This window comes from Gavialis gangeticus, unplaced genomic scaffold (genome assembly GCF_001723915.1).
Source record: "Gavialis gangeticus isolate Ggan-Ray unplaced genomic scaffold, GavGan_comp1, whole genome shotgun sequence".
NCBI lineage: Eukaryota > Metazoa > Chordata > Crocodylia > Gavialidae > Gavialis > Gavialis gangeticus.
This window is the reverse complement of record NW_017729012.1, coordinates 11381159-11393814: the sequence shown is the minus strand read 5'-3', so window position 1 is coordinate 11393814 and position 12656 is coordinate 11381159. Positions and strand designations below refer to the sequence as shown.

The following is a 12656-nucleotide window of genomic DNA, read 5'->3' as shown; positions in this document are numbered from 1 at the left end:
CCTGGAGCAGTATGGTAGGGCTGCAGCCAGCATTCCCACTCTGCAGAGGAATAGCATGCATGTCAGGGTTAGGGTGTGCCCTGTGGGTGAAGTCCTCTGTTCTCAGAGCAAAGTCAGGCCATGGTCTCCAAGGCTGGCCCCATGGTTCCTTGACTGCACAAACACCTGTACACCAGAGAACAGAAGGATACCAGACAGATTTCACACAGGCCGAGCAGCTAACCCACTGCAGCAACCCTTGTGGTCACCTCTGACAGGCTGGATTTGAGGTAGAAACCCAGAAACAAGCAGCTCCAGAATCTCTTCCCTAGCCCCTCACCAAGCTGCAGCTCCTGGGATGGCAACATCACCCTATGTCTGAGAGCCATTCTAGCCTCCCTGTCAGCTGTCCTCCCACTACCCTGCTCTCCAGAATCACATAGGGCTTGCGGGCCACTTGGGAACACGTGCCGAAGGAGGTGCCCGCCTGCATGGCAGGCGCAGCCAAGCAGCACAAAGGAAAAGACTGTCTTCAGCTGGGACCACTGAGTGCTTGTGCTGGGGAGGAAGGCAACAAAGCAGTCAAGGCCTGCTTTGCTGAGGAAGCATCCAAAGGCTGGCACATGCTCCTCTGGCCCTCTCTTCCCATAGTTTGTGCGCCTGCTTCTGAATCTAGGCCAGAGGTCCCGGAATCTGCCCAGCCTCAGCACACAAGGCTGGGACAGCTCCCTTCTGAGGACAAACAGTACCACCCAGTGGCAACAGCGAGCACACCTCAGCTACTCCTGATCACTGTAAGTGCAAGACGTGGGGGCAAGGGTGGGGGCAGGTTTTGAATGCGTCAAAGGGATGAAGGACAGAGGAATGGACGAACGCACAAAGAAAAGCAGTCTCCAGTAACTGCAGCTGCTGTCACATGCTCTTGCCACCTCAGGGCCCCATGCCCTCTCACGTCCAACCCTGAAAACCTGGCCTCTCACAAATGCAGCACAAAGAGAAAAGCCATCCTCTGGCCATGTGCTTCAAACATGTGATCCAGCCACACTGGTAAGAAAAGGGGGCACTCAGTCTGCACTGAGAATGGTGTTCCACTCAGTCTGCACTGATACTGCCAGACAGCTGCATGTCGGGGGTACTCTGTAAGCAGCCCAAGGCTTCAGTCCTGCTCAGGTCAGTTGAAAGGAACACACCAAATCTAGGATGAAACGCCCCTCCTCCGCTCAGCGCTCTCCCCAAGTCAGTAGGAAACTCCCCTTCTCGGAACAGGCTGCCCAGAGCTCCCTGGCAATATCTCTGGCATGTTACTGATCGGATTCCTAGAGAAAGGTAAAGCCTCAAGCAGACATCCTACCGTACCCAGCCCACACATTCACAGGCTGTCTGACAAACAAGCTGGCCAGAGCAGAAAGGGCACCACAAAGAGACTCCTTGGATCTATATTCCTTCCCTAGCAGGAGGAAGGGAATACAAATGGCTTCTAGCAGACTCAACAACACAAATGCTATGCCCACACTGGAAGCCAAATCCATGGCAGCAAACCGCCTGGAGAAATGCTCCAACAGGCTGGCTTTAGGGGAACTGTCTCAGCCCTGACAAAAAGTCGCAAACGGGGGCATCATCATTGGCCATTCCCATTGAGCTCTCCACTTCCCAATCCCTGTGAAAGCCCCAGAGAAGCCCCACTTTCTTATCTTCCATTTGCACCTTCCCAACCCCATTAGCAGCTGCACCACCAAGCAGTGCCAGGGGATGGATGGTAACAACACTCCTTAAACACGAGAAGCACTAGGTCCCCAACTCAAACCAGGAACAGCTCCCAGAGGGAAGCCAAAATGCTGGAGTATTTAGCAACAAGAAAGGAAAACAGCTCCAGTGAAACTCCACTGCATTCCAGGCATGTGACACCAAGCCAGCTGCCCTGTCCCGCAGTACTCACGTCGCTGGGGCTGAGGTTCCCAAGCCCATTGTCCTGTTCAGAATCCCTGCCAGATTCATGGCCCTGGGAGGAGCGGGGGTGGGAGGGGTGGATCCAAATCTCCAGCCGCGTGGCGTCGTCCCCAACTTGTCGGAACGTGGACCTCTTGCTCTTCCCCTTCTGGCTGGGGCTCAGCTCCAACACCTGATGTTTTTTCTGCTCCATCTGCTCAGCCTGCGCAGACAGGGCACATGCACTCAGAGCCCTTGGGATCAAGGCTCAGGAAACGCAATGGCGTTCCATTTACAGGGGCAGAAGAACCAGCCACTCCCCAACTTTGCAAAACCCAGTAGTTCACCACCTGCTTTAGGGCCTGGCTTCTGGTGCTGAAGGCTGGCAGGAGTGAGGGAAGCCAGAAGGACTGCCCTGGAGTGAAACTGCTAGATTCCAAAAGAATTGGTGCTTGGTAATTCCCTGCAATGCCAACATGTCATAACCTGGGGCAGGGCAGGGGAGGGCAGGGATCTGCATAGCCCATCCAAACATGACCGTCTGGAGAAGCTTGTTACCATAAATCGAGCAGCACAGGGCTGGGGGGGAGGCTTTAACGAGGCAGGTCCCGGAACAATTTCCTGTCGCTGCTAAGTTCAGCTGTGCTTTAACATGCTCCCCAGAAGGGAGCTGCTACACAGCTCAGCAGGGACCCTGCAACCTGCTCTGGGTGACAGACAGGGAAAGAGACCTCACTTTGGCAGCTGCAACTTCTCTTCCACCTCCACAACCAGGTTCTTCAAACCTGTGCTAGGGCCAATACCGAGTCTGACAGGTGTCACTCCCACCCCACCCCACCCCAGAGAAGCACACTCAAGTGTGGGGTGAACTCAGAACCTCAGCAGCGAGCCCCAACACCTATAGTGCCAGACAGCCCCTGACTGAGGAGGGGAGAGCATCCCAAGACTCACCTTGCGCTTTGTCTCCTCAAACAGGCTCATGAGACTCTCCTTGGCTGTGAGAATGGGGTTGCTGGCGGCCAGGCTGCGCATGTAATAGTACACAGCATCCAGCTTCCTCCTCTGCAGGGACACAAGCATGCTCAGAGCCCAGGCCCCCTGGAACCCGTGGGCTGAACCCACCCCCTGGCAGGCCAACCCCCAAGCCACCCAGGGCACTTGCCCACACAAATCAACGCCTGCTTCCCAAGCATGTCCCAGACCCAAACACTCCAAAACCATTTGCAGTAATCTACAGCTCCCAGCACAAGTCCATACCCACAGACACCTTGAGGATGCACGCCGAGCATCTGAGTACAGCCCACAGATGCAGTGAACAAGCCTGACCAGTTGGTGACCAAAGGTCCCATACCTGAAAGCCCCAGCTCGGGCTGCAGCTCATGCATCTAGGCTCCCTCTGGTATCCATGTTTCCCCCTCCCCCTGGGATCTGAGTATCTCACAACCTTTGGTGTCTATTCTTTCAGCACTCTCATGAGGCAGACAGATGCTGTTACCTCCAACTTACAGGTGAGAACAAAGGGTCAGAGTCTAAAGGACTCACCCAAGGTCCCAGCCAGCATCGGTGTCAGAGCAGCGAACTGACCTTAGGTCATCCAGTTCCCTAGCCCCTGCCAAGCCCCATGTTCAAGGTGTAGAGTTTCTCCTGCCAACTGATGGCCTCACAGACACCCCTGCCAGCACAGCGGCAGCTCAGTGACTGCACCCCATGCCTAGAGTCATGGAGACCATCAGCAGTTGCCAGGGAAACATCTCTGAACCCTGCTGTACGTGACAAAAAAACAAGTTTCACAGCTCCTCAGTTTTAAAACAGCATCTATTGCTTCCACTGTCTACCACAAGAACAAGTCCCTTCCCCAAAGGAAGGGCACAAGGTGACTGACAACAGCCACCCCCACTGCAACCCTAAACTGCTGTGTCCAACGTCCCTGCTGGCTCGCTGCCCTGCATCTCTGCCCAGCCCCATGCTTGCAGTCTGGTACAGGGCTCTAAGACAGTAAGCTGCCCAGAACAGTGGGTGTGGCCACAGAGCCGTCTCTGAAGTGCCACACTGTGCTGGAACAAGATACTTTTGTTTGGGGCCTTAAATCTGTTCACTCAAAGTACCTTTTCCAAGACTTTCTGCTCCCAGCTGGCCAGCAGGTCCTGAACACTGCTGGGTGCATGTCACTCCCAACAGCCACCCTTGCAGGAATCCCAAGGGGAAAAGATTTAGGCAGGACAAGGAGGAGCTAGCCACCTTTACACAAGGAACTGTAGCAGGCCCTCCCAGGGGACTTGCACATGACACAAGAGGCTAGAAAGGCTCCTGGGGCCAGGCCTGTGGGGGCCAAGCCCAGGTTGGCACTGGGAACTCTTCAAACACAGCATGCAGCTGAACCATGACTGACTTGAAAGCTACAAACCACCAGCCAAAGCACCTGGCTCATCTCCCCCTGACCTATGGTGTTATCACTTTGCTTTTAAAACCACCTACCAGGACAGTCCCTTGAATGGCCACGAGTGAAGGAAGGGCTGCCTCAATCACTCTGGGGCTTTACCGCGCCTGTGCCAGAGCCCTTCCACTCCCACCCACATGTGGTCTTACCGTGTAGATAGCCAAGAGTGCCAACTGGTTGTACGGACGGCCATTTTTGGGGGCAATCTGTTGAGCCTTCAGATACCAGCTGAGGAGGGGAGACAAGACACAGCAGGTTACAGACAATGCTTCAGTGCCCCCTATCCTTGTTAACAAAAAGGGGTCGTCCCCTGCCCCTGGCATGCTGGCGGGAGCAGGATCTCTGCACGAGTGCCTCTGGCTGTTGGGTTTGGGCACAGCCAGCATATCTGCCTGTTACTACAGTCCTTGTGGGACCTGCAGTCTCCACACAGGGCTTGTGATGGAGAAGGGCTGGATGACTTCAGGCCATGTTACTGCCTGAGAGAGACCACAAAACAATGCTCCTGCCTCAGTATGGAAGTGACTAAGGGGTGCAGTGAAAGCCCAAGGGAAGTCTCTCCTGGCCCCCAGAAGGAGCACGCAAAGACAACTAGAAAAGGCTACAAAGGTGGAAAGGAGTTTCCTGCCCACTTCCAGCATGTTCCCACTGATGCCTGGGACCATGCACTTGTGTTGACTTGCTTACATTAGATCTATGCGATGTAAAAGCCACCCCCCTACGGAAAGGGACCTGCATGGTGGATAGTTAATCCTACTCTTTCCTTTCCCTGGCCAGCATACCTGCTCCCCAGTCCTCATCCCTCCCCATGTCTCAGTCACAGACAAGAAGTGGGCTCTGCCTTCCATTTAGCCATGGATAAGCCAAAGGCATTTATCAGACAAAATATGAGTGACAAGAGGCAACAGGTGCCACCAAGTTTAGCTGCAGCCGGAACATATGGCTCGATGCGAGACGCTCGTCAGGCAAGCACTGCCAGCAGAAGCTCAGCAGAAAAGACAACTGCTACCCTGTCAGACCCAACACTCTGCACTGCCAGCTGCACAGCTTGGCTTCCACCTCAGCCCTTGCCCAAGAGCTTGTTCCTAGGGCGGCAGTGACACAAAGGGCAGTGTGGAAAGTTAGCGCTGGCCAGAGGCAGGTCTCGTGGTGATGTAAGATGCCTCCCTTGCAGCCAGCAGTGTACGAGCTCTATGCAGGGCTGAGGAAGAGGGGACGGTACCTGCGCGCTTTCCCGTAGTTTGCCGTGTCATTCGCTTGCTCTCGGTACCTGCAAATGTCCCCTTGACAAATCATGCACCTCTGGGCACTGATCAGCGCGTACTTCACCTGGAAAAGAGTCACTCGGTGTCGCACGTGGGAGCTCTGCAGCTGCTGCCAGCCTGCACGTGTGCTCCAGGAGGAGGGGGCTGCCTGGATGGGGCTCACCAACCGGTGCTTCAAGGAAACTTACTTACTCTTGCCACAAGCTCAGCTTGGATAGGGCTGGCACAAATTGCTCTACCCATTCCCCTGACCCCTGCAAAATGCCCCATGCCTGTTGTGGGGGAATAGTGGAACTCAAGTTCCACAGCCCACTCCCTCTGAGACAGTCTATGAGGGGGCCTGTTGCAGTGGACCCATCTACCCACTCACTTGGCAACCCCCCAGCCGGAGATGACAGGATACCAAGTCTCATGGGAGTCACAACTATTCTATTTCTCCCTTCACTGGCCTGGCTCCATGGCAGAAGCAAAGAGAAGACTCAAGAAACAAGGTGCAGGACATGGTTTTCTAACACAGCCTCCCTCTCCTTGTCTTCAAGGATGGAAGCATGCCAAGTTGTTCTCTTTTTAAGCCTTCAAAAATGTATTACACACAGGAATGGATTTGCCGCAAGTCTGCAGCACTGCTGAGGAAGTATCCCTGAGCATATGCTGCCATTTGGCTGAACAGTCACCCACCTCCTCAGGATGCCACAGTAATTACCCCATCAGTGCAAAGAGCTCCGGCCTCTGTCTGACAGCCAGTCCTGGGAGGGAAGCCCACTTACCATCTTCCGCAGGGGCTTGCTGCGAATGGCCATCCCATCCATATAATCCTCCAGCTTGAACTGGTACGAGACCTGCAGGTTCTGCAGCAAGCTGTCAAAGAAAACAGTGCCCTGCAACAAGCAAACAGCTGGCTGTAACTACCTCGGTCAACACATGCACAAGACCTGCTGCCCCACCTGCGAGGCGGGAGAAGGAAGCACCAGGGTTCTGTTGGGCTTTAGTTACCTTTCTCTAGGATCCATTCCCCACAGATCAAGCTATCCCATGCCTAAGGTGCCACCCTGCCCTGCCTTCTGCCATGCCTTTGGGAGGTACAGCATAATTATCCCAGTGACAGGAGAGAAAGCTACACATAAAACCACAAGAGTTAACCCACAGGTAAGACTGTAAGCACTGGTGCAAAGGACTTGCATGGGTGCTCATTTACTTCTGTTTAAACCGACTTCCAACTGCTTTAAGTCAAAGCAAACAGGGTGGGATTACATTGCACCATCACAACTAAGCATGTCCTTTTTAACTAGCCACTGTAACAGCATAGCTACAACTCTCCCATGCAGACAGAACCTAAAGAACACAGGAAGGCCCTGCCCACAGTCACAGAGAGATGCTGGCAAAGCTGGGAAAGTCACTGAGCTGTATGGACTGGTGCTGACCTCTGCACCAAGCCTCTTTTCAAAGCTGCAGCCAGCTCAGAGGCATTCCTTCCCTTACCTCATCCAGAAGCTGAAGCAGCTTGTTCCGAATTTCGTGGGCATTCTCCCCCAGAGGGTCCTTGAGGAGCTGCCGGAATTTCTCAATCACCTGGTAAAAGGCGTTCTTCCACAGAAGCTGATCCACGTTCTGGTTATCAGAGAACTCTATGTCCATCAGGATGCATCGCTCATACAGCTGCAGCATCTCTGCTCTGCAACAAGACACAGGCAAAAGCTGACACAACAGCAACTGAACAGCAAGCGCAAGCGCAGGGAACATCTGCTGCTCCCCAGCCAACATTGGAAGAAAATGCCAGCAATGTCTCACACGCCAGGAGATGGCAAATGAATCTCAATGTGTGCGACTGCAGGGAGCTGTTAACTGCTGCCATCACAGAGCCCCCTCCCCACCTTTTAGTTCACGAGGCAAGTCTGAGGAGCTCCGCTCTGCACAGGGGCAGGGCGGTGGCGCTGCTACTGCCACCTTCCCTTGCAGAGATCTCCCGAGAGTACCGAACCAAAGGAAAGCACAGACTCCAATGATGATGCAAAGCACAGATGCACCTTCACCTTTCCCAACTGCTCCTTCTGCGCACCAAATCTCTGTGTGGAGGCCAAGAAAGAGCACACAGGGCAAGTACCTGGCAAGGAAAGATCCCGCCATGGAAAGGATGCTCTTGCTCTCTCCTCCACCCAACAAAAATAAGGGCTCCTCTCTGTTCAGAAATAGCAGCCTGCTGGTCTACCCTCCTCTCTGATTACTGAGGTCCATTAGCATGACACTTCCCCAGCTTAAATCATTCAGAGCGCAAAGGAAGGAAGAGAGAGGGAGAGAGTCACTAAGTCAGTGAAATCAGGTTTCTCTCTCAGGGCCAGGGCAAAATGACATCCTATGCTACACTCCCAGAGCTGTGGCCAGCTAGGGTAGAAATGCCTCCAGAGTCCTAAGAAAGGAGTCCCCTGCCCAAGGTAGACTACTGTCAGCAAGGTTTCCCAGATCCCTTCAGCTGGCCTGACAACATATCAGGTGTGGCTGTCTCAGGAACAGCCCTCTGACATACCAGGACATCTAGCAGGGTCTGCAGAAAAATGCAGCCAAGGCCTGTCACTCCCAGCACGGAGCTTGGACTGTGAGAGTCCACAAGGCATATAACAGGTCCCGAAACTAATTCACGCACTGGACGTGCTGTCACCCGGCTGTGAAAATAAGTCTCTGAAGAAGTCCTGAGTGAGGAGGTCATGAATACAGAAGCCACTGCCATTATCAAGCTAACAACCACAGCAGGGTACCAATTTAATATCTTCCTTCCTCTGCGGCATCATCAAGCCATTCCCACAGGAAGACTGGAGGGCACAGAGTTTAACAGTGTCAGCAGCAAGAGAACCTACTTAGCTCTAAAGCTGCCAGTGTTTTTACATGGTTATGACACCATAAATCTGCAAGGCACTTCTCAGAAGTGATGCCAGGCTGCCACCCCTGCCTGAAGATGCTTGCAGCCCACATTAGACAGGAGTTTAGGTAACAGAGATAGAACAGGATGAGACAGCCCTATGCACAGTGCTCGGAGCAAGTCCAGGCTGCAGACAGACCCCAGGGTACAGCAGGACAGTTGCTGCGGAGGAACGCAGGAGCTCCAGGGCCTGGAGCCACCTGGCTCCCAGCTACAACTACAGCATGGAGAACTCAAGAGCCAGAGCAGGTGTAGGCTCCTCCTGAGCTGCTCCTTCCACCCAGCACTGATATTCTGTAACAAGATGCTGCAGCTCTGCCTGAGGCCAGGGAGCTGCTGCCTTTAACTCAGCAGGGGCAGGCCACTGTGCTTGTTCACAGGTCGCTTCTGCAAAGCCAATGCCTCCCTCAGGCTCTTCTTCACTCACTGTTACACATGACCCCGTGGCACATGGCACATGCATACGAGGCTGGTCACAACCAAGGCAGCCACCTGCTCCTTAGCCCCAGCTCAAGAAGCCTCTGTGGTGTTGCTGGGCAGTGGCCTAACCATTCCTGCTAGACAATTATCCAAGAACGGGCAATATTCCTGCAAAACTCTTCCCGGCAGGAATGCCTCCCACCACCCCGGCCCAACCCCGACAGCACAGCCCAAAGCAAAAGCCGCCAACCTCAGCTGTGTCATCTTCTCAAGCCCCTCAGGGCTGATCCGGTCTCTGGACAGCAGGTTGCTGAGCTGCTGCTCCTGGTTCCCGGCCTCTCGAAGGAGTTTGCTGAGCTCCTGCTGCTGCATGTTCCGCATTTGCTGCTCCAGTTCAGGACTCAGGGGGGTGGACGGGAGTGGGTTGCAGATGTACTGCCCTGACTGCCCTGGATACCCAGGATAGTAAGCACCTGGGTACACACCATTGCTGGGGCTCATTTGATACTGCAGTGGGTATCCTCCATAGGGATACTGGGCCCCCGGGCCTGTGGGCCTTGGGTAATAGTAGGGATTGTCTGAGTTCTGAAACTTGTAGTAGGAGGCCTGTGACTGGCGTGTTTCTCCCCAGGAAGTGGGGCTCACTTCATCATCCGTGTCCAGGAAGTGGAGCTGAGAGGCCTGATTCTTCAGAGCCGGCTTCTGGTCAGGGTTGTTTGGATCCCACAACCTGCGGGTAGTGCCACCACGGCCTCTGCCCCTGGGCGCCTTGCTGCCCCCACCGCCAAGCAGGAGCCTAGGCCCCAAGTGCATGGATTCAGGGGATCCTGCAGCGCTGGCGGAGAGGTCCGTGTTGGCAGGCAGGACAAGAATCCCCCGGCCTCTCCCGTGAGGGTCCCTGCTCTGGCCTCTGCCCTCCACAGCCTCCGTGGAGTCACTCACGTTAACACAGCCCTTTGGGGGTCTTTTCTTGCCGTTTTCCAACATGCAGATGTCCCTGCTCATGGTCCAGCTGTCAAAGGTGACGCGCAAAGCGCCCTTGGCTTCTTTACCATTGCTGCTCCACTCGCTCTCAGAAGCTCGGCTCTGCTCCAGGCGCTTCCTCCTCTCCAAGCTCCTGCCAAGGCCATAGGCTTCCACCTTATCCATTCGGTCATCATCCAGGGAGTCTGTGGAGGAAGCAGATGGCTGCTTCTTAGGACGGAGCCGCTCCTTTGCTCGCTCCTGCTGTTTCTTCCCCACCTCAGCCAGGGAGGCTCCATCTGTGCTGTTGTTGCTTCCAGCAGAGCTTGTGCTGCAGGTGCGGTACCGGCTCCTGCGTTTGTCTGAGCGGGAGTACCTCTTGGTGGAGGCGAGCTTTCCCTGTGGCAGGTCACTGCTTGCCTTCCTTGCCCTGTCACCCCGTTCCATCCTCCTGCCTTTCTCTCCCTTGGCAGTTTTTGCCCCCTCACTGGTCAGGCTTCCCTCTCTTTCCTCTCTGCTCTGTTTATTTCTGCTGCTGCCACTAGTGCCTTTCCCAGGGTCCCTTTCAGTCTCTTCTCCCTCAACTCTCAGCTGCTCCATCTTATTGATGACCTCTTCGCTGGATGGCCGGGGGGTCGGCTCCTTGGTGACAGACTGCAGGCGCTTCCCAGGCTGATAGATCTGCTGGTCTGGCTTCTTGGTTCTTCTGCTGACCTTGGAGCACCCCTCCTCCAAGGCAGAGCGTTTAGACAAGCTCTCCTGGCTCTGAACAAGCCCTTTACTTTCCATCTCTCCATCTCCCTGAGAGGGGCCATTCTGCCTCTGGCTGTCACCTTTGCTGAGATCCTCAGCAACCCGAGATCCCCCCGCAGCAACAGAAGGATCTTTGTCACCGGCAGTTTCATCCTTGGCTTCCTCAGCTCTGCTCCCTTCGCACCCTGGCGCTTCCTGTTTCAGAAGCAAGTGCTTGTTCCTTAGCCGGGAAAGACCCGGCTTGTAGATTTCCAGGTCTGGGCGCCTGTTATCTTTTCGATGCCTGGGCTCCTTTAGCTCTTTCGTGTTCTCTGGAAAGGAAACAGAAAAAGAAGGGGGTTATTCCCATTCTGGTGCATGATATGAGAGCTAACATTTACAGGAGCTCAGAGGCTCCAAGAGGAACAGGCATTTTAAAATTAATATAAGCAAGGCCGAAATTTGCTGTTTGGGCACTATGTGAAGTCACAGAATGGGGCGAGAAATGGAGATGAGATGGAGGCAACACCCAGCCCTGAGCCAAGAGCTTTCTTCACCGGCTGCTCCACATGCACACAAACAAAACCCTTGCCTCCGGGAACCTATAAGTTGAAAAACAGATGCAGAAAAGGCAAGATGTACAGGGGTGTTCACAGCAGACTGCAGGCTACAAGGATTTTTTGCTGCTATTCTCCTGATTTTAGTCTCAGCTCCCCTGTCTGCCCACTGCTGGCATTCCCCCTTGCAGCGCCTGGCTCCTGCGGCTGCCTCCCTGCCTGGCACACAGCAACTAAAATCAAATTTGCTACCAAGATTTCTTCCCTACCCCTTGCCCTAAAGTAACTTCTTCTACAGAAAAACAAACACTACACAGAAATGAAGACTTCCCATGCAGCCAAGCCATGACAACTTCCCTAGAGAATCAATTTCTTGTCTTGGGGTTTCACGCCACTTTGCAGTACGGCCTTTCTACATCATGTCAGGCAACTACCACTAAGTACTCAGCAGAGAGAATCACTGGGAAGCAGGAACACACCTGTCCAGGATGCACGCATCCTGGAGACTGCGCCTCCCCTCGCACTACGCCACCCCGCGACAACCGAAGACACCACACAAACGGTTCTGAGGTCTGTCATTAGAACCCTGGGGCGGGCTGCAGCCATGACAACAGAGCCCTCCCAGGGGATGGCCTCCCCATGGGGACCACAGATGGGGCCACGTGGGGATGTGGGGACCACAGACGGGGCCACGTGGGGCCATGGGGACTATATATGGGACCTTGTGGGGATTAGACATGGAACCAACCACATGGGGATGTGGGGACTATAGACGGGGCCACGTGGGGCATGGGGACTATATATGGGGCCATGTGGGGATTATACACGGGGCCATGTGAGGACTATATGCAGGGCCACATGTAGGTTACACAGGCAGGACCAGGGCAGAGTCATTTTACCGCACAACCCTTGATTTTAGAACGACAGCTTCAGCCATCTCCCCTCCCCAGAGGTGCGGACCCCCGCACTAAGCTGCAGACGCAGCTCTACTCCCACGGCACCACCACGATGCCACTTGGCTTTAAAGTGCCTGAACTGTGCGTCCTGGAGTACTGCGTCCAGTTCTGGGCGCCACACTTCAACAAGGATGTGGAAAAGCTCGAGACAGAGTCCAGAGACAGGCCCCCGTATGCTCAGAGACGTGCGTGGCAAGCCATGCGACGTAAAAGCTCTTCAGCCTAAAAGAAAGGAGGCTGAGAGGGGCCGTGGCAGCAGCTTTGTGCTACACGCAGGGAATGCATCCAGGGCTCGGTCTGTTCGTCTGGGGGAAACCAGGAGCAATGGCCACAAGCTCCCGGGACAGCGAATCAAGCTCAACACTGGGAACAGGACCTGGGTAGCTGGGAGACACTGTCCCTGCAGAGGCGATGCGGTTGCTGCCCCGGAGATGTGCCAGAGGAGCTGGACGGTCTCCTCGCCGGGGTCACTCGGCCCCACTGGTCTTCCCTGCCCGGGGTGGGGGGGGG

General features: G+C 54.8%; 1 protein-coding gene across 1 annotated transcript in view; it reads right to left on the bottom strand.

Moving 5' to 3' along the window:
* The window catches only part of LOC109293386 (telomerase-binding protein EST1A-like), a 60202-nt gene extending 49413 nt beyond the window's left edge, over positions 1-10789 (bottom strand). Inside the window, exons 1-7 of the mRNA XM_019511278.1 lie at positions 9189-10789; positions 7087-7279; positions 6375-6485; positions 5565-5671; positions 4492-4570; positions 2857-2967; positions 1916-2128 (exon numbers count right to left, since the gene is read on the bottom strand). Coding sequence (XP_019366823.1) covers positions 1916-2128; positions 2857-2967; positions 4492-4570; positions 5565-5671; positions 6375-6485; positions 7087-7279; positions 9189-10690 — 2316 coding nt within the window. The 5' untranslated portion in view covers positions 10691-10789. The remainder of the gene's footprint in view (positions 1-1915; positions 2129-2856; positions 2968-4491; positions 4571-5564; positions 5672-6374; positions 6486-7086; positions 7280-9188) is intronic.
* Positions 10790-12656: the final 1867 nt, after the last annotated feature.